Here is a 19631-nt window from a genome sequence, read left to right on the forward strand (position 1 = left end):
TAACTTTTTGTGTGTATAAAAAGCATGCTCTTCAAGGAGGAGGGGAACTTTGGTCTATTGGCATTCTGTGCTCTTATTGCTTACGCACTTAACCGGAACAGGTCAGATTATTCTGCTGTGGGTGTGTGTAAATCTGGTCAGTTAAATAAAAGTTAAATTCCATTTAAGGAAATAACTGCTTCTGTTGAACTTCTGGGTTTAAAAGGGGTTGGTGCTGAAATTGGACCCCCTCCCCCAACACCTACAATAAGTACATTTTTAAAATTCATTCATGGGATGTCGGCGTCGCAGGCAAGGCCAGCATTTATTGCCCTTGAGAAGGTGGTGGTGAGCCGACTTCTTGAACCACTGCAGTCCGTGTGGCGAAGGTTCTCCCACAGTAATGTTCGGTAGGGAGTTCCAAGGTTCCAGGTCAGGAGTATGATGGAATATTCTCCACTTGCCTGGATGAGTGCAGCTCCAACAATACTCAAGAAGCTCGACACCATCCAGGATAAAGCAGCCCGCTTGATTGGCACCCCATCCACCACCCTAAACGTTCATTCTCTTCACCACCGGCGCACCGTGGCTGCATTGTGTACCATTCATAGGATGCACTGCAGCAACTCGCCAAGGCTTCTTCGACAGCACCTCTCAAACCCACGACCTCTACCACCTAGAAGCAGCAGGCACATGGGAACAACACCACCTGCACGTTCCCCTCCAAGTCATACACCATCCCGACTTGGAAATATATCGCTGTTCCTTCATCGTCGCTGGGTCAAAATCCTGGAACTTCCTTCCTAACAGCACTGTGGGAGAACCTTCACCACACGGACTGCAGCGTTTCAAGAAAGCGGCTCACCAGCACCTTCTCAAGGGCAATTAGAGATGGGCAATAAATGCTGGCCTTGCCAGCGACGCCCACATCCCATGAACGAATAAAGAAAAACGCTTCAGCCTTATCATTTGCACTCGTGCCGGGCTCTGCCATCCCTGAGGATGGGGATGTTCACGGAGCCTCATCCTCCCGTTAGTTGTTTAATTGTCCACCACCATTCACGACTGGATGTGGCAGGACTGCAGAGGTTTGATCCGATCCATTGGTTGTGGGATCGCTTAGCTCTGTCTATAGCATGTTGCTTCCACTGTTTAGCACACATGTAGTCCTGTGTTGTAGCTTTACCAGGTTGGCACCTCATTTTCAGGTACGCCTGGTGCTGCTCCTGGCATGCTCTTCTGCACTCCACTGAACCAGGGTTGATCCCCTGGCTTGTTGGTAATGGGAGAATGAGGAATATGCCGGGCCGTGAGGTTACAGATTGTGCTGGAATACAATTCTGCTGCTGCTGATGGCCCACAGTGCCTCATGGATGCCCAGTTTTGAACTGCTAGATCTGTTCTGAACTATCCAATTTAGCACAGTGGTAGTGCCACATGACACGTTGGATGGTGTCCTCAGTGTGAAGACGGGACTTCGTCTCCATGAGGACTGTGTGTTGGTCACTCCTACCAATACTGTCATGGACAAATGCATCTGTGCGAGGTGAGGACGAGGTCAAGTAGGTTTTTCCCTCATGTTGGTTCTCTTGCTACCTGCTGCAGGCCCAGTCTGGCAGCTATTTCCTTCAGGTCTTAGCCAGCTCGGTCAGTAGTGGTGCTACCGAGCCACTCTTGGTGATGGACATTGAATTACCCCACCCAGAGTACATTCTGTGCCCTTGCTATCCTCAGTGCTTCCTCCAAGTGGTGCTCAACATGGAGGAGGACTGATTCATCAGCTGAGGGAGGGCGATAGGTGGTAATTAGCAGGAGGTTTCCTTGCCCATGTTTGACCTGATGCCATGAGATTTCATGGGGTCCGGACTTATTGTTGAGGGCTTTGTGTACCTGGAACATGCTGGGGTGAAATTTTAAAACTTTTTGGCATCTCTATAGTAGGTAACTCTGCGATCCCATGGAAAGATACAGAATGCAGTAGCTTATTAATGACAATGCCTTGGTGCCTCCATCTTAATGTGGTTCACTTGAACAATTAGTGCTATAGCAGGAGGTTCTCTGGAAGTTTGTAAAGATCTTAAAATGTTCAAAGATACAAAATAATGCACGGTCTGGAACATAGGTTTTCAAACCCAGCGTCCCTGGGCCCTAGAGAGTCTGCTCGGAGATCGTGAAAGGCTCCCTGTGGACATTAGATTTCTGTCTGGCAGTCATTGGATTTCTATATTTGTTGACCTATTAGCTCTGTAGCTGTGAACTACAAGAGTTTTCTGTCCCATCACACTGAACAGCTGACCTTAATTTTTTTTCAGAAACTTTCAAATGTGTGGAGAGAGTCTCGGACATACACTTGAAGATTGTCTGCAATGTGTAATTTAAATTTTTTTTTGTTATGAATGTCTCTAAATATTTACAGTCCCAGAGAGTGGCCCACTATGCGATTTGAAACAAATTAACCTGCAGTAGGATGAATCATTGGAGGGTCTGCTGGTGAATTCCAGCCTCATTATGATGGTATCCTGTGGTTTTGTTTTATTTTTGCGGCCTTTATTTTGATCAAGTAATCAACCCCACTTACATTTGGTATAATGTGGTTAGCTGGGTGAACTTTTTGCATCTTTGGTTAAAGAAATGCAAACGTTTGAAATATTTTTCAAGTTTTTTCTTCGCACTGGTATTTTTCTTCTATTTATTCGCTGGATATCAGTGGCACTTATTGCACATCCCTAGTTGCCCTTGAGAAAGTGGTGGTGAGCCGCCTTGAACCATTGCAGTCCGTGTGGTGAAGGTGCTCACATATTGCTGTTAGGTAGAGTTCCAACGTATTGACCCAGCGAGTATGAAGGAAAAGCAATCTATGTCCAAGTCAGGATTGTATGTGATTTGGAGGTGATGGTGTTCCCATGCGCCTGCTGCCCTCGTCCTTCTAGGTGGTAGAGGTCGCGTGTTTGGGAGGTGCTGTCGAAGAAGCCTTGGCGAGTTGCTGCAGGGCATCCTGTGGATGGTACTCACTGCAGCCACGGTGCGCTGGTGGTGGAGAGAGTGGATGTTTAGGGTGATGATGGATGGACTGCTTTGTCTTCGTCACAAACAACACATCATCATGACCTTTGCTGGAAAAGGGAGCCTTGAGGCTGCATCTTTTGCTGCTGGCAGTTTCACATTTAAGTCTGTCTGAAACACATTATAACCATACTAAGGGATGTGCAATGCATATTACAATATGCACTATACAAAGGGTTTATAGGGCACAGCTACAGCTTTCAATTATTCCACATTGCAGGCTGTGTGGCTTCCACATGCACTGATGTCTATTGCTCTTTATTTAAAATACATTTAAAAGGTCTGTAATTTTGTTTGGCTGTGATCTGTTCACTATAAGCTGTATCTTATAAACAGAACCTAACTCATTAACAACAACTTGCATTTATATCGTGCCTTTGATGTAATAACTCAGGCCTACTTTGGCTGAATGACTCATGAAGCATACTCATTAGAAATTTCCAGACTTGAGATCTGTTTTAAAGCAATGTTTTATGATCTTTTTTCTTGCCTTTTAAACTCATAGCAGTCTTGTACCAAATGCATGATTGGATAGGCTAACCATTTTGAGTTCTGGCTCCGAAATGATGGCTCTGACGCTGTTCAGAGGGGCAAAATTGTATGAATAAAACAGGTTAGTTTAAAGAACTGCTGGAATTAACGTATGTTCAATTGAACAGTCTTGGGCAGTTAATAAACTGATGCTTAGAAGGGTGCTAAAAATCATCCTGTGGTTATATCAGCACATGCACTGGCATCATGGAATGATATAAAATGGGGCATTATCACCACTTTGTGGAATTAAGAGCCAAGACTTTTCAACAGCATTTTCATCATGGCATTGTTATGTGCAGACAACGCAAATGGCAGATTTGTGGAACACTTGTAAACTTCAATATTAATGCCCTTTTTAACGGAGACTTTAACAACATTTTTTGAGTTTATAGGGGTGTTTGAGTGAGGTTGACATTTTATATTTGTATTTTTATCCCAGTTTTTCATCCACCAGGGTTGATGTGCAGCCTATGCCATCTGTGCTGGCAGCCAGGTGGCACCAGAGACTGTCCAGGTGTGAGGCCCTCTCCCTCATTATTTTTATCACACTCCACCACCCCTACCCCCCAATCATTGGAAGAAACATTTGTCCTTCCGTGTGACCAAAATCATGGACAGTGTGGGAGTGAGACTTGAACCAGAATCTGTAAAATTAGTATTTTTAAAACAAATTGCTCAGGCAAGACTGAAGTGAAATCACTTACTTTAAATTAGGTGTGCCACTTATCTTAAAGGGGTAGGAGTAGGATTAGAATACAGACAATTTTCATCTCCCTCTTGGCTCTTGGCTTTGTGCTGTCCTGGTTTTAAGGGTTTTACACGATGCTGCATCGCTGGAGTTGGCCAGTTCATTGTATTCCTGGAGATTTCATCACATGACTTCCCTCCTCCAACCAGCCTGCCCAGTCAAACAGCCTTTTTTCCCATCTGCAATATTTTTTAAACTAATACATGAAAGTGTTCAAAGAAAACTGGGGGGGAAAAAAAACATTTTTTGAAAACGCACTTTTCACTTTTCTCCCAGATTGCTCACAGCAATGTCCAGGAGGTTAATCTTTAATTCCTGGAGCCTCCAGGATAATCTGGAGGGATGGCAGCCCTCGCATCACAAAATGGTCAATTGTTATCCTATGAGAAATTTGTTTCATATGTTGACTGAACACTAGTTATGGTCTGGCCACCAAGAAGTAGATCTCCTCGTTATTTAGTTAATTGATTCTGATTTAAACTACAAATTTTCCTTTTTAAGCGGGCTCAGTCTTCCTGAAAAAGTTTTTGACACATTTTTTTTGTCTGGAAGCGAGAAAAGCCACACGTTACTTTTGAAGTACACAAGTCACATGATGATGGATTTAGATAGTTCAAGAAAGTCATTATGAAGACACTGTACCTGTAATGCAAACATACTGTTAAAATCAGTCTCTTGAGGTCACTGGTAGCCATCTTGAAAATGTTCTCAGTGGTGGTCAAGAGACTTCAATTGGAAGACAGGGACATCAGCAGAAAATGGTCCTCGGTCCCTGCAGCTGTACTATTATGTGCCACAAGAACATAAGAAATAGGAGCAGGAGTAGGCCATACAGCCCCTCGAGCCTGCTCCGCCATTCAGTAAGATCATGGCTGATCTTTGGCCTCAGCTCCACTTCTGCGCCCGATCCCCATATCCTTTGATTCCCTTGGAGTCCAAAAATCTATTGACCTCAGTCTTGAATATACTGAATGACTCAGCATCCACAGCCCTCTGGGGTAGAGAATTTCAAAGATTCACAACCCTCTGAGTGAAGACATTTTCCCCATCTCAGTCCTGAATGGCCGACCCCTTATCCTGAGACTATGACTTCTTGTTCTAGACTCTGCAGCCAGGGGAAACAGCCTCTCAGCATCTACCCTGTCAAGCCCTCTCCAGAATCTTTTGTGTTTCAATGAAATCACCTCTCATTCTTTTAAATTACAGAGTATCGGCCCATTCTACTCAATCTCTCTTCATAGGACAACCCTTTCATCCCAGGAATCAATCCAGTGAACCTTCGTTGCACCGCCTCTAAGGCAAGTTTATCTGTCCTTGGGTAAGGAGACCAAAACTGTACACAGTACTCCAGGTGAGGTCTCACCAAAGCCCTGTATAATTGCAGCAAGACTTCCTCACTCTTGTACTCCAACCCCCTTGCAATAAAGGCCAACATACTATTTGCCTTCCTAATTGCTTGCTGTACCTGCATGTTAACTTTCTGTGTTTCGTGTACAAGGATACCCAAATCACTCTGAACACCAACATTTAATAGTTTCTCACCATTTAAAAATATTCTGTTTTTCTATTCTTCCTACCAAAGTGAATAACCTCACATTTCCCCACATTATACTCCATCTGCCACCTTCTTGCCTATTCACTTAACCTGTCCGTATCACTTACCAGTTTGTACGATGTTTTGCTGCACGCGCTCGTTGATGGTCCTGAGAGGGAGGAACAATATGTTCTTGAACCAACAAGAGAACAGGCCATCTTCAATTTAGTAATGGGCCTGAATTAGTCAATAGTCTAATGGTAAGAGAACACCTAGCTAACAGTGACAATAGTATGATAGAATTCAATATTCAGTTTGAGAGGGAGAAGGGTGAGTCACGAACCAAGGTTTTAAATGTAGGTAAGGCTGACTTTGGAGGGATGAGGCAAGAATTGACCACAGTAGACTGGGCAGAACTATTAACAGATAAAACTACAGATGAACAGTGGGTGTTCAAAGAAGCATTTGATAGAATACATGACCTGTACATAGCGCTGAAGGGCAAGAGCTCCAAGTGTGTAATTAAACACATAATTGATCAAAGTAAGTGAGAGATGGTATGAAAGCAAAATAAAGGGCTTACACTAAAGTAAATAACAGTCGAGATCCTGTGAACTGGGAGAGATATAAAGAACAGCGAAGGGATACAAAGAAAGTGGCATGAGCTGCAAGAAGAGGATATGAGAAAAAAACTTGTGATGGATATCAAGGACATACGTAAAGGTTTTTACAAATATCATAGTAGACACAGCACAGGAGGAGGCCATTCGACCTATCGTGGCTGTGCCAGCTCCTTGAAAGAGCTATTCACTTAGTCCCATTCCCTTGCTCTTTTCCCATATCCCTGTAATTTTTTTCCCTTCAAGTATTTATCCAATTCCCTTTTGAAAGTTACTATTGAATCTGCTTCCACCACCCTTTCAGGCAGTGCATTCCAGACCATTACAACTCGCTGCGTTTTAAAAAAAATATTTCCTCATGCCGCCGCCTCTGGCTCTTTTGCTGATCACCTTAAATCTGTGTCCTTTGATTACCAACCCTTCTGCCATTGGAAACAATTTCTCCTTATTTACTTTCTCAAAATTGTTCATGATTTTGAACACCTCTATCAAATCTCCCCCTTAACTTTCTCTGTTCTAAGGAGAACAACCCCAGCTTCTACAGTCTCTCCACATAACTGAGGTCACTCGTCCCTGGCACCATTCTAAATCTCTTCTGCACCCTCTCTAAGGCCTTGACGTCCTTCCTAAAGTGTGGTGCCCTGAATTGAACACGATACTCCAGCTGAGGCCTAACCAGTGTTTTATAAAGATTAAGCACACCTTCCTTGCCGTACTCTATGCTTCTATTATAAAGCCCAGGATCCCATGTGCTTTTTTACCAGTCTTCTCAACTTGTCCTGCCACCTTCAAAGATTTGTGTATGTTCGTCCCAGGTCTCTCTGTTCCTGTGCCCCTTTTAAAATTGTACCATTTAGTTTATATTGCCCCTCCTCATTCTTCCTCCCAAAATGTATCACTTCACACTTCTGTGCATTAAATGTCATCTATGTGTCTGCCCATTTCACCAGTCAGTTTATGTTCCCCTGAAATCTGTTACTATCTTCCACATTCTTTACTACGTTTGAGTTTTGTGCCATCTGCAAACTTTTGAAATTATACCCTCCATACCCAAGTCCAGGTCATTAATATATATTTGATATATTAAGAGGGTGGTTAAGAGTAATGTGGGCCCATTAATGACAGACACAGATGATACTGTAATTGGAAATCAAGAAATGGCAGACTTACTAAATAGTTACTTGGTATCAGTCTTCACAGTAGAGGATGTGGCTAAAGTACCAGAGATGAAAGGAAAAATAAAAATAAATCAAAGGGTGGAACAGACTGGGTCCATTTTAACCAAAAAAAAAGGTGTTGGAGAAACTAATGAGATTAAGGATAGGCAAATTTTCAGGACCCGATGGTTTCCATCTCAGGGTATTAAAAGAAGTAGGTGAGGAAATTGTTGATGCTTAGAATCATAGAATGGTTACAGCACATAAGGAGGCCATTTGGCCCATTGAGCCTGTGTGGCTCTTTTGTAAGAGCAATCCAGTTAGTCCCGTTCCCCCGCTCTTTCCCCACAGCCCTGCATATTTTATCCCTTTGTTTAGTCTCTTGATTCAAGAATTGTCCCCTTAGATTGGAAAACTGCCAATGTCACTTGGCAGAAGGGTACCAGAGATAAATTAGGAAATTATAGGCCTATTAGTCTATTATCAGTTGTGGGGAAGTTACTAGAATCTGTTATTAGGGACGGAGTGACTGAGCATTTCGACAAATGTGAGCTGATCAGAGAGAGCAAGCATGGCTTTGTAACTGGTAATTCATGTCGAACGAACCTAGTTGAATTTTTTGAGGCAGTAACTAACGTGGTAGATAAGGGAGTGTCTATATCGATGTTATTTATATGGACTTCCAGAAGGCATTTGATAAGGTTCCACGCAAGAGACTATTAACAAAAATGAGAGCGTGTGGAATTGGAGGCAACCAATTGGCTTGGATAGGAAATTGATTAGGAGGTGGGAGCCAGAAATTAGACATAATGGGTATGTCGTCAAATTGGCAGGATGTGACTAGCAGTGTCCCTCAGGGACCTGTACTGGGGCCTCAGCTTTTCACTATATATAAATGACTTGGATGAAGGAATAGATAGCTGAAAATCTAAGTTTGCTGATGACACTATGCTAGGTGGCATCGCAAATAGTGTAGATGGGAGCAAAGAGACATCGATCGTTTACGTGAGTGGGCAAAACTGGCAGATGAACTTTAATGTAGGCAAGTGTAAGGTCATCCAATTTGGACCTAAGAAAGAGATCAGAGTATTTTCTAAATGGTGAGAAGCTAGGAACTGTGGCTGAGCAGAGAAATTTTGGGGTCCATGAGCAGAAATCGCTAAAAGCTAGTGGATAGGTACAAAAAATAATTTAAAAGACTAATGCAATGTTGGCCTTTATCTCAAGGGGGCTGGAATACAGAGGGGTGGATGTTACAGCTTTACAGAGCTCTGGTTAGACCCCATCTGTAGTATTGCACCACACCGCAGGAAGGATATATTGGCCTTGGAGAGGGTGCAGTGCAGATTCACCAGAATGATACCAGGGCTAAAAGGGTTAAATTATGAGGCCAGGTTGCACAGTCTATGCTTGTATTCCCTTGAGTATAGGGGTGATCTAATTGAGGTGTTTAAAATGACTAAAGGAGTTGATAAGGTAGATAGAGAGAAACTATTTCCTCAGGTGGGAGAGCCCAGAACAAGAGGGCATAACCTTTAAAATTAGAGCTAGGCCGTTCAGGGGTGATGTCAGAAAGCACTTCTTCACACAAAGGGTTGTGGAAATCTGGAACACTCTTTCTTTCCCCCAAAAAGCTGGTGAGGCTAGGTTAATTGAAAATTTCAAAACTGAGAATGATAGATTTTAGTTCGGCAAGTGTATTAAGGGATATATAACCAAGGCAGGTAAATGGAGTTAAGATACAGATCAGCCATGACCTAATTGAATGGTGGAATAGGCTGAAGGGGCTGAATGGCCCACTCCTGTTCTAATGGCAGCCTTGAAAAAGATTTTGATAAATAAAATTGATAGGAAATTCACACTTCAACTATCAGATTCTTCCACTGTTGAGGAGACAGCTGTTGCCTTTTGCCCAGAAACACTCAAACAGCAGGCCTATTTCATGGAGATTCAGGACCTGTTTGCCACATGTCTTGCACCTTGGTCCTTGTCCCAGCATACCAGAACCACATTGCAGGATATTCCCCATCTAAAAGCTGTCCTTGGCCCATCTCGTACATGCCAACAGTCTGCGTTTTATACAGACAGTCAGTGTCTGCTTGTCAACGTGTTGATTTAAAAATCACCATGGATCAGACATCCCACAGATCACCTTAACTGTGACTCGTTTCTTTTGCGTAAGTGCTGTTGGCCAAATGGTTTCCGTCCTTGGTGAGACAGATTACTGGTCACTGGTGGAGAGCAAGAGAGCCGGATGGGAGAGTCGACTGGGCTCTGACTGTGGCAGAAGCTTTTGTAAGGCAAGTAGTTCTTCCTAGTGTGATTTCAACTGGTAGCTGAAATGTGCCATTAAAAATTAATAATTCACAGGGATGTAATTAAAATTGTTAATTTTGGTTGAACAAAAATGGTCATTGCAGTGTGACTAAAATCAATAATCACAGCAATGTGATTAATGATTTAAGTACCTCAGATGAAAATGTCTCGTGAAAGCTTTTAGGGTGGTTTGAATCCAATTAAATCCCATTTTCTAACTAATGACAAGTAATCTGTCCTGCCCAGCACAGGTGATGTAACATGACAGAGCACGAACAGGATAACTGAGCTATCGTGTCTCAAAAGCCAACCTCAGGAATGTGAGAAGCAATGATCGGTGCTGATTGTCACCGGTGAATGTGTAAAATGCAAATTGTTGCCATGTATTGGTTAAATCTCCCGTGAAGGGACTTAACCCAGTAAAGTTGTGTTTAAGTTTAACTGCTTTTTCATATTTAAAGTTTCTGAGATCCAGGATGAATTATTTTTTGATGTGAAAAGCAATGCCTGTAAGTACTAACATCCCCTTCTAGAAATGTCTAAATTAGTCAATGTACTTTCTCTTCCCTCAGTAATGCATATCATGAACAATTGAGTGTATCTGCAGGTTTAATTTATGATGGCCCTGTGTCCTATTGCACTCTCAGTACAACTACTTGTTTTCATATTCTATAGGTCTGTATTAAAGGCTGTTTTTGAGTTGTCAGCATTTTTTTGAGGTTGTCAGATTTTTGGAAGTTGGTTAACTTTTTCTGATTTTCCAGATCGCTCATGTCTGCTGAATAAAAGACTGTTCAGAATATTTTATCCTAGCATCTTCTAGGAACAGAACCTTTTTTTCGCCAACTGTTCATTTTGGAATAAACCTGTTGTGCTATGTAAGACTAGTAGTCTTCGACTAGCTGTAGGAGCCTCAAGTCTGCTGGGACTGTGTCCGGGGAGCATTGTTTGAGCTTCTGCTGCCAAATCACTCATCAGCTCCTTTTTTGTTTTTATCTGAATTTCTTTCTTTCATCCTCCCAATGTTTCAGACGAGAGCTTCTTTCCCCTTGCAGCTTTCTTCCTTCAGTTGGAGGTTGAAGAACAGATTATGCTACAGACTACTTATGGTTGCCATGGATGCTGCTCTGCAGGTGTCCACAAGTGAGTCATGATTCATTTGATTATCACAAGATAATTACTGATGAGGAAGGTCATTTGGTCCATCTTGGTTCACCCATCCAGAAAGACCCCAAAGTTCACTTCTTTTCTCTCCACGCACCCCCCGCCCCTGCCCACACCATGCACCATTGGGTCTTCATTCCACTGCTCTATGCAGGATCTGTTTTATGCATTGATCACATTGTGTGGAGAAGAATGTCTCGATGTCGGTCCTAAATTTGTCTTTTGCTATTTTCAGCCTGTGTCTCCTTGTCATGTTCTTGCAAATTAATTTAGTTATATTCTAGGTTTACCTTTTTCCATACAGTTTACTGTCTTCGTGATCTGGTTAAACATTCTATATCACTCGAGCTAGCCACTGGGGTGGTGCATGAAAGCAGCTCTTTAGTTATTTCCTTCTCTGATATTTTATCCTAACCCATTAGAAAAGCACTCTATCTTCACTCAGTGGCCCTTTTCCATCTGCTTGCCTGCCCCTCCCTCTCCCAAGCACCCTTAAATGACGATTGGGAGTAGTTTTGGAATGGAGTAACAAACTTCATATTTTGTTAATGCACTGCTTTTCCCCTCTCCCGAAGGTGTTGACTCACAATGGTGTACAGCCAATTGGGTACATTGGGGCAATAAATGCTGGCCTTGCCAGCGACGCCCACATCCCATGAACGAATAAAAAAAAGCCTCCAGTGCTTTGCCCTTGCCACTGTTCCTAATGTGGAAACCTGAGTGGTGAGTGTCAGCCAGCTATTTGAGCGTGGGGAACATCGTAGCTGAGCTTAATCCTGCTCCGTCTGGTATCCCCACTTGCATTTCCAACAGGGAGTCACTAAGTAGTGATCAGGAGTAGGAATTATCCCTGATTTTGTTTTCCTTCACCTATTTTGCTTTCTCTTATTATACCGCCCCAGGCCTCTCCAATGCCTCAATCCCTAGCTTGGAGGCATTCCGGTCAACTGCTCCTTCTACTACCCTAGACCAGGTGACTAGGCACAAGCTGTGGATTGACCCTCATCTTTTCCTGACCCTTGGAGTCCAGTTATCATTCTAGTAAATCTATGCTGCATTCCCTCCAAGACCAATATATCCTTCCTAAGGTGCGGTGCCCAGAACTGAGCACAGTACTCCAGGTGTGGTCTAACCAGGGCTTTGTATAGCTGCAGCATAACTTCTACCCCCTTGTATTCTAGTCTTCTAGATATAAAGGCCAGCATTCCATTAGCCTTTTTGCTTATTTTCTGTACCTGTCCACGACATTTTAATGATCTATGTATGTGGACCCCTGTCTTTTTGGACTGTCACTGTTTCGAGCTTTTGACCATTTAGAAAGTGCTCTGATCTATCCTTTTTAGGTCCAAGGTGGATGACCTCACACTTGCCTCCATTGAAATCCATTTGCCACAGTTTTGCCCATTCACTTGTTCAATTAATATCTCTAATTTTATGCTTCCATCTACACTGCTTACAATGTTTCCAATCTTTGTGTCATCGGCAAACTTGGATATGTGGCTCTCTGTCCTGTCATCGAAGTCAAATACAGTGAATAATTGAGATCCCAACACAGATCCCTGTGGGACACCATTAGTCAAATCCTGCCAATTAAGGTACCTGCCCATTATCCCTACTCTCTGTCTCCTGCCACTCAGCCAGTTTCCTAACCAGTACCATGTCTGCAGCCTTTGACACAGTTGACCACACCATCCTCCTCCAACCCCTCTCCTCCATCACCCAGCTGGGTGTGACTGCGCACACCTGGTTCCATTCTTATCTATCCAGTCATAACTAGAGAATCACCTGCAATGGCTTATCTTCCCTCTCCCGCACCGTTACCTCTGGAGTCCCCAAGGATCTATCCCTGGCCCCCTCCAATTTCTCATCCACATGCTGCCCCTCGGTGACGTCATCTGCAAACACAATGTAAGATTCCACATGTACGCTGATAACCAGCTCTACCTCACCACCAACTCTCCCAACTCCTCCACTGCCTCTCTTTCATCACACTGCTTGTCCAACTGAATGAGCAAAGATTTCCTCCAACTAAATATTGGCAAAGACTGAAGCCATTGTCTTCAGTCCCTGCCACAAACTCCATTCCCTAGGCACCGACTCCATCCCTCTTACTGGCTACTGTCTGAAGTTGAACCAGACCGTTCACAACCTTGGCATCCTATTTGACCCTGAGATGAGCTTCCGACCACACATCTCCATCATCAAGACCGCCTACTTCCACCACCGTAACATGGCCCGTTTCCGCCCCTGCCTCAGCTCATCTGCTGCTGAAGCCCTCATCCATGCCTCAGTTACCTCCAGATTCCAATGCTCTCCTGGCTGGCCTGCCACCTTTCACCCCCATAAACTTGAGCTCATCCAAAACTCTACTGCCCATGTCCTAGCTCACATCAAGTCCCGTTCAACCATCACCCATGTGCTTGCTGATCAACATTGGTTCCTGGTCCAGGAACACCTTGATTTTAAAATTCTCATCTTTGTTTTCAAATCCCTCCATGGCCTTGCCCCTCCCTATTTCTGTAACCTCCTCCAAAATCTCTGCCCTCCACCAATTCTTGGCTCTTGCCCATCTCCGATTTTAAACACTCCACCATTGGCGGCTGTGCTTTCAGCTATCTCGGCCCTAAGCTCTGGAATTCCCTTCCTAAACCTCTCCGCCTCTCTACCTCTCTCTCCTCCTTCAAGATGCTCCAAAAACCTACCTCTTTGACCAAGCTTTTGGTCATCTGTCCTACTATCTCCTTTCGTGACTCACTGTCAAATTTTGTTTGATAACGCTCCTGTGAAGTGCCTTGGGATGCTTTACTACGTTAAAGGCGCTATATAAATGCAAGTTGTTGTTGTTTAAGATGCTCCTTAAAACCTACCTGGGGCCCCTTTCTCTAGAAAAGAGAAGCATGAGGAGTGACCTGGTTGAGATCGTGAAGATTATGAAGTAGGATAGACGTAGAGAAGATGTTTCCACTTGCAGGGAGACCAAAACTAGGGTCCATAAATATAAGATAGTCACTAATAAATCCAATCGGGAATTCGGAGAAACTCCTTTACCCAGAGAGTGGTTAGAATGTGGAACTCGCTATCATAAAGAGTAGTTGAGGCGACTAGCATAGATACATTTAAAGGGAAGCTAGGTGAATATATTAAGGAGAAAGGAATAGAAGGATGTGTTGGGGTTAGATGAAGAAGGGTGGGAGGAGGCTTGTATGGAGCATAAACACCGGCATGGACCTGTTGGGCCGAATGGCCTGTTTCTGTGATGTACGTTCTATGTAATATCTTGTTGGACACCTGTCCTAATGTCTCTTATGTGGCTCGGTGTCAAATTCTGTTTGGTAACACTCCTGCGAAGTGCCTTGGGATGTTTTACTATGTTAAAAGCACTATATAAATGCAAGTTGCTGATTCAAATATATCTCTATACTTTTAAGAGAAAAGTAGACAATGGTCCTGCCTGAGCCAGACCCTGTGACAAAGCATTCAATACTTTTACAACTCTGCACACAAAAACGTTTTCCTCTCCTTTTTGCAAATAGTACGCAGTTGTGCACATCAGGATTACATGCAAGTCTGGGCAGGATCCTTCAACTTTTGTAGATTGGAAAATATGCTGACTGAATTTATGCAGTTCATTGTTGTGACGGGTGATTTGTCACCTTAAAATGTCTTGAAAATTAATGGGGCAGCCATGGGATTAAATCCGAGATGGGTGTGTATGGTATAAGTATTTATTATCAATAATTTCACAACATGCTTGTCTGCAGGAAAAACAATTTTACTTTGGTTAACTCTTTGAGATGGGAAGCTTTGAATGTATTTTTAGAATTGCAGGATAATTAGATTATATCTGAGGATCATATCCCTCCTTATAATATCCCTTTGGGGCAATATTCCATTTGGCTTATTCTTGTGGGAATTACGGAGTTGATTGAAATAAATGTGAAATGATTTCGGTCGTATGTCTTTTCTCGTGGTGGGGGCGGGGAGAGGGTGGAGCACAGCTTGGTCACGATGTGCAGTCTAGCCTTTCAACCTGAGAGGTGCAATGAGGAAAATCATGTTCTCCACAACAGTTTGCAAAAATCAGGGGATGTTGCACTGTGACCAAGCACTAGCTCCACTCATAGTGTCATTTAAGGGGGGAGGTGAGAGTCATGTTCTCTTTCTTCCCCTCTTCCTTTTGGAAAACAGGAATGTCAGTGCTTATTTTTCTTTTGCTAAGCAAATGACCTGAATTATGTGAACAGCCCGAGGATAAAGATCAGTGCAATTAAAGAAGCTGCTCATGATAATTGGCCTGCCTTTGTTACAATGGACAATGAGAAACTTGTTTCAGAGAAAGTCCATCTAGTTTTCTAGGCTCTGTGATGTCCAAAGCAAGGTAGACTTGATGCTCTTCTTTGTCAAGGTCCCACTAAATATAACACAGGAGGATGAGGGGTGAAGTTGGCCTTTTGATTCTCAGCAAGACTGTGACTGTACCAGTCCCTCTGGTACCTTACCCCCGAGAGGCCATTCTTTGTGTGTGAACTTTGACAGTGAATATGGGTGATCTGTTCCACTCTGAGAGACATTAATCTCAGACAGGTCCTGTTCTCAAGATGTCCAGGAGGGGTCACTGGATTGCAGTCAGGGGTGTGAACCCCAGTTGAGTTTCTTTTCCCTTTCCCCACAGCCCAGGGTTGTTGTAGCCAATTATAGTGTCCCACTTGGGATCATCTGGTCCTTATGGCTCAATACCACATCACAGTGCATTTACTCATGAGACCATTGGAAGATTTAAAAAGACATGTATTAAAATTTGTACCAAAGCAGATATAGAATCACCATGGTGGAAAAACTTGATGCATCAGTTGTTTCAGTACAAGTTATTGCACTGTGACCCTGCTCCTATAAGTAACACCAAGCTGGTTTTAAGTTTAAGGTTTCTCAAACAGGATATAATGAGGTAAACATTACTGATAAAGAAGCTTTGTGTTCAGATTAACACACTCAATTTATCAGCACATTGCTTACAGATAACAACAATGTGGATTTATAAGTCTGAGTTCAAACTTAAAGCAATGCTGCCAGCCCAATTACAATAATGGCCTTGATCTCAGAATTTGCCTGTAAAATGCATCATTTGAAAAGAGCCATTTTTTCAAACTTGCTACGAGGTGGTTGACAACTGAAAGGGCGGAAATCTGCTCCTGATTCACTGGCCCTGATGTTAAAGGGGTGGTGGAGGAATGGGTACGGTGCGCGCGAGCTCCAACATGGGTGGCGAATCTGGGGACGTGGCCTCATTACCACAACTTTCATCGGAGTCCCGGCCAGATGCATTGCCTGGCTGGTGGGCGGGAGCGGACAATCGCAGCAGGGGGTCAGAGCTGGGGACCCGCAAAGGGGGCCAGTCGGAAGGACTAGGATTGGCATATAGAGCTGGAGAAGCTAACAGAGCTAAGGAGGGGCAGTGGTATGGAAGCATTGGTAAACACAGACAAGGATTTTCCATTCAATGTGTAGCTGTCATACCCCTCTAGCAAATATTTCTCCTGGTACTTATCCAACTCTGGGCAGTGGATTAATCAAGTAAGTCATTGGGAGAGCTGTATGTAAATCTGCTTCTGTCTATCTGTCTATCTGCCGATCTAATGGCAACTATTCTGTTCCCAGTTCCTCATCTTCCACGCATTCGTACTCACTCGTACCAAGACCTGGAAACAGAACATAACCTGAGCTATTGACTGTAGGGATGCTTTCATGTACTTGGGGCCTGTGTCATCGGTTTCCCCGAGCATAGGTTATGTGCAACTGGCTTCAGGTCAAATGTAAAACTGCTGGTAGTTACTAAGCCTGGCTGCCTGGAAGACCTGTTTTTTTTTTCCTCTCATCTTATTGACCTGCAGTTTTACATTTGGCTTGTAGCCAGCTTCATGAGGCCTGCACTTAGGGAGCCTGATAATATAAGCATAATATAAAAATGTCACATCGTTCACACACCTCAGAAGACAGTAACCTGCTAACGATCAGCTTCAGAAGACTGTTTGAATTGAGACCAATTCCAGGCTTGGATGTGGTTTGGATTGATTGGGGCCTTTTTTTTTTCTAAATCAAACAAATTTTCTGTTTTCAAAAGTATCCATGATAACTCTTGAGAATTGACACTGGGAGTTGCTGAGAGAAGATGTTGTTTTGTTGTCTCTTTTTACTAACCTATCCTTTTTTTCTTAGTATTTCAGTGCTGCCATGTTAAGATGGGAACACATTTGGTCACTGATCCTAGATAGAGGCTCATGGGGTTGAATGATTTCTTCTCTTACATTCCCCGCACCCCCCCCCCCCCCCCCCCCGCAGCCCCCACCGAAGTTGCTCTTCCAGGACATGTTATAGTCTAGGTTTTGGTGTTGGAGAGCAGGTTAAGTGACTTTCTGGAACAGTTTGATGTATGCTATGCTAGTTTGGTTGCTAGGAAACAGACTGTACCACAACAGGCAGTTACCTGGTCTGATCATTTGGGGTTAAAATGTTTCACCCACAGAAATCGGTTTGAAAACGTTTCTAATTTCGTCAAAAATGTTCAGTTATTAGGGTACATGATTGAGGAGGTTTCACATATCTGTAATGTGTTTGCGTTCTGTACCCCAAGCACACACCAGTGACACTAAACACATGATGGTACTGAGGCCTTCCCAAAAACACTATGATCCTGAAATTTCACTAAGGTCCTACTTGGTCTCCCACCATAACTTCAGTGGGAGCCGAACTGAACCCCTCACAAATGGGGGAGACCAAATTATGTTGGGGATCTGAGAGTTTCTGCATTTACTTATGGGGGGGGTGGGGGTGTGCAGAACTTCCATCTGCTGCTTACAAGGCAAATGACGGACTGGGGGTGGGGACACCTTAAGCCCATCCTGGCCGTGGATGGGGACTCAACGTAGTGGCAGCCGTACGCACACAGAGAGCAAGAGATGAAGTATACCGGCTCACACAGGATGTATGTGGGCCCATGGACACTTCCACCCCAAAAGAGGAAATTTAAAAAGAACACTTCCTGGATCTGTTCCATTGCCTTTTGGCCAGTCGGAGTCGTAGCAGGGTCAGGGAGTAGTTGGGTAATACCTCTCTTTTTCAACTCCCCCGCCCCCCACCAATGAGCCAGCTGAACTTCCAAATTTCCGCGGGCATGGGACCAAAGGTGCACCTGGAATGACAAGCCCCCGCCTGCCACATGCAAATGAGGTGCCCTCCCAGTGACCCCACAAATTCAGGTTTTTTTTATTCGTTCATGGGATGTGGGCGTCACTGGCGAGGCCAGTATTTATTGCCCATCACTAATTGCTCTTGAGAAGGTGGTGGTGAGCCGCCTTCTTGAACCGCTGCAGTCCGTGTGGTGAAGTTTCTCCCACAGTGCTATTAGGAAGGGAGTTCCAGGATTTTGACCCAGCGACGATGAAGGAACTGTGATATATTTCCAAGTCGGGATGGTGTGTGACTTGGAGGGGAACGTGCAGGTGGTGTTGTTCCCATGTGCCTGCTGCCCTTGTCCTTCTAGGTGGTAGAGGCCATGGGTTTGGGAGGTGCTGTCGAAGAAGCCTTGGCGAGTTGCTGCAGTGCATCATGTGGATGGTACACTCTGCAGCCACAGTGCACCGGTGGTGAAGGGAGTGAATGCTTAGGGTGGTGGATGGGGTGCCAATCAGGCGGGCTGCTTTGTCCTGGATGGCGTCAAGCTTCTTGAGTGTTTTTGGAGCTGCACTGATCCAGGCAAGTGGAGAGTATTCCATCACACTCCTGACTTGTGCCTTGTAGATGATGGAAAGGCTTTGGGGAGTCAGTTGTTTCTGGTCAATGGTGACCCCCAGGATGTTGATGGTGGGGGATTCGGCGATGATAATGCCGTTGGATGTCAAGGGGAGGTGGTTAGACTCTCTCTTGTTGGAGATGGTCATTGCCTGGCACTTGTCTGGCGCGAATGATACTTGCCACTTATGAGCCCAACCCTGGATGTTGTCCAGGTTTTGCTGCATGCGGGCACGGACTGCTTCATTATCTGAGGGGTTGGGAATGGAACTGAACACTGTGCAATCATCAGCGAACATCCCCATTTCTGACCTTATGATGGAGGGAAGGTCATTGATGAAGCAGCTGAAGATGATTGGGCCGAAGACACTGCCCTGAGGAACTCCTGCAGCAATGTGCTGGGGCTGAGATGATTGGCCTCCAACAACCACTACCATCTTCCTTTGTACTAGGTATGACTCCAGCCACTGGAGAGATTTCCCACTGATTCCCATTGACTTCCATTTTACTAGGGCTCCTTGGTACCACACTCGGTCAAATGCTGCCTTGATATCAAGGGCAGTCACTCTCACCTCTGGAATTTAGCTCTTTTGTCCATGTTTGGACCAAGGCTGTAATGACATCTGGAGCCGATTGGTCCTGGTGGAACCTAAACTGAGCATCGGTGAGCAGGTTATTGGTGAGTAAGTGCCGCTTGATAGCACTGTCGACGACACCTTCCATCGCTTTGC

General features: G+C 44.2%; 1 protein-coding gene across 3 annotated transcripts in view; it reads left to right on the forward strand.

Annotated features, from left to right (window-relative positions):
- ctif (CBP80/20-dependent translation initiation factor) overlaps nt 1-19631 on the forward strand; it is a 208317-nt gene that overhangs the window by 19977 nt on the left and 168709 nt on the right. For 2 of the 3 annotated variants that reach the window (XM_067983373.1, XM_067983391.1), the window contains exon 1: nt 11012-11094. The exons of the other annotated variant lie outside the window; for it this stretch is intronic. In XM_067983373.1, the coding sequence (XP_067839474.1) occupies nt 11071-11094 (24 nt within the window). In that variant the 5' untranslated portion in view covers nt 11012-11070. Of the gene's footprint in view, nt 1-11011; nt 11095-19631 lie in introns of those variants that run through there. 3 annotated transcript variants of the gene reach the window in all.

This window comes from Heptranchias perlo, chromosome 1 (genome assembly GCF_035084215.1).
Source record: "Heptranchias perlo isolate sHepPer1 chromosome 1, sHepPer1.hap1, whole genome shotgun sequence".
NCBI classification, from domain to species: Eukaryota; Metazoa; Chordata; class Chondrichthyes; order Hexanchiformes; family Hexanchidae; genus Heptranchias; species Heptranchias perlo.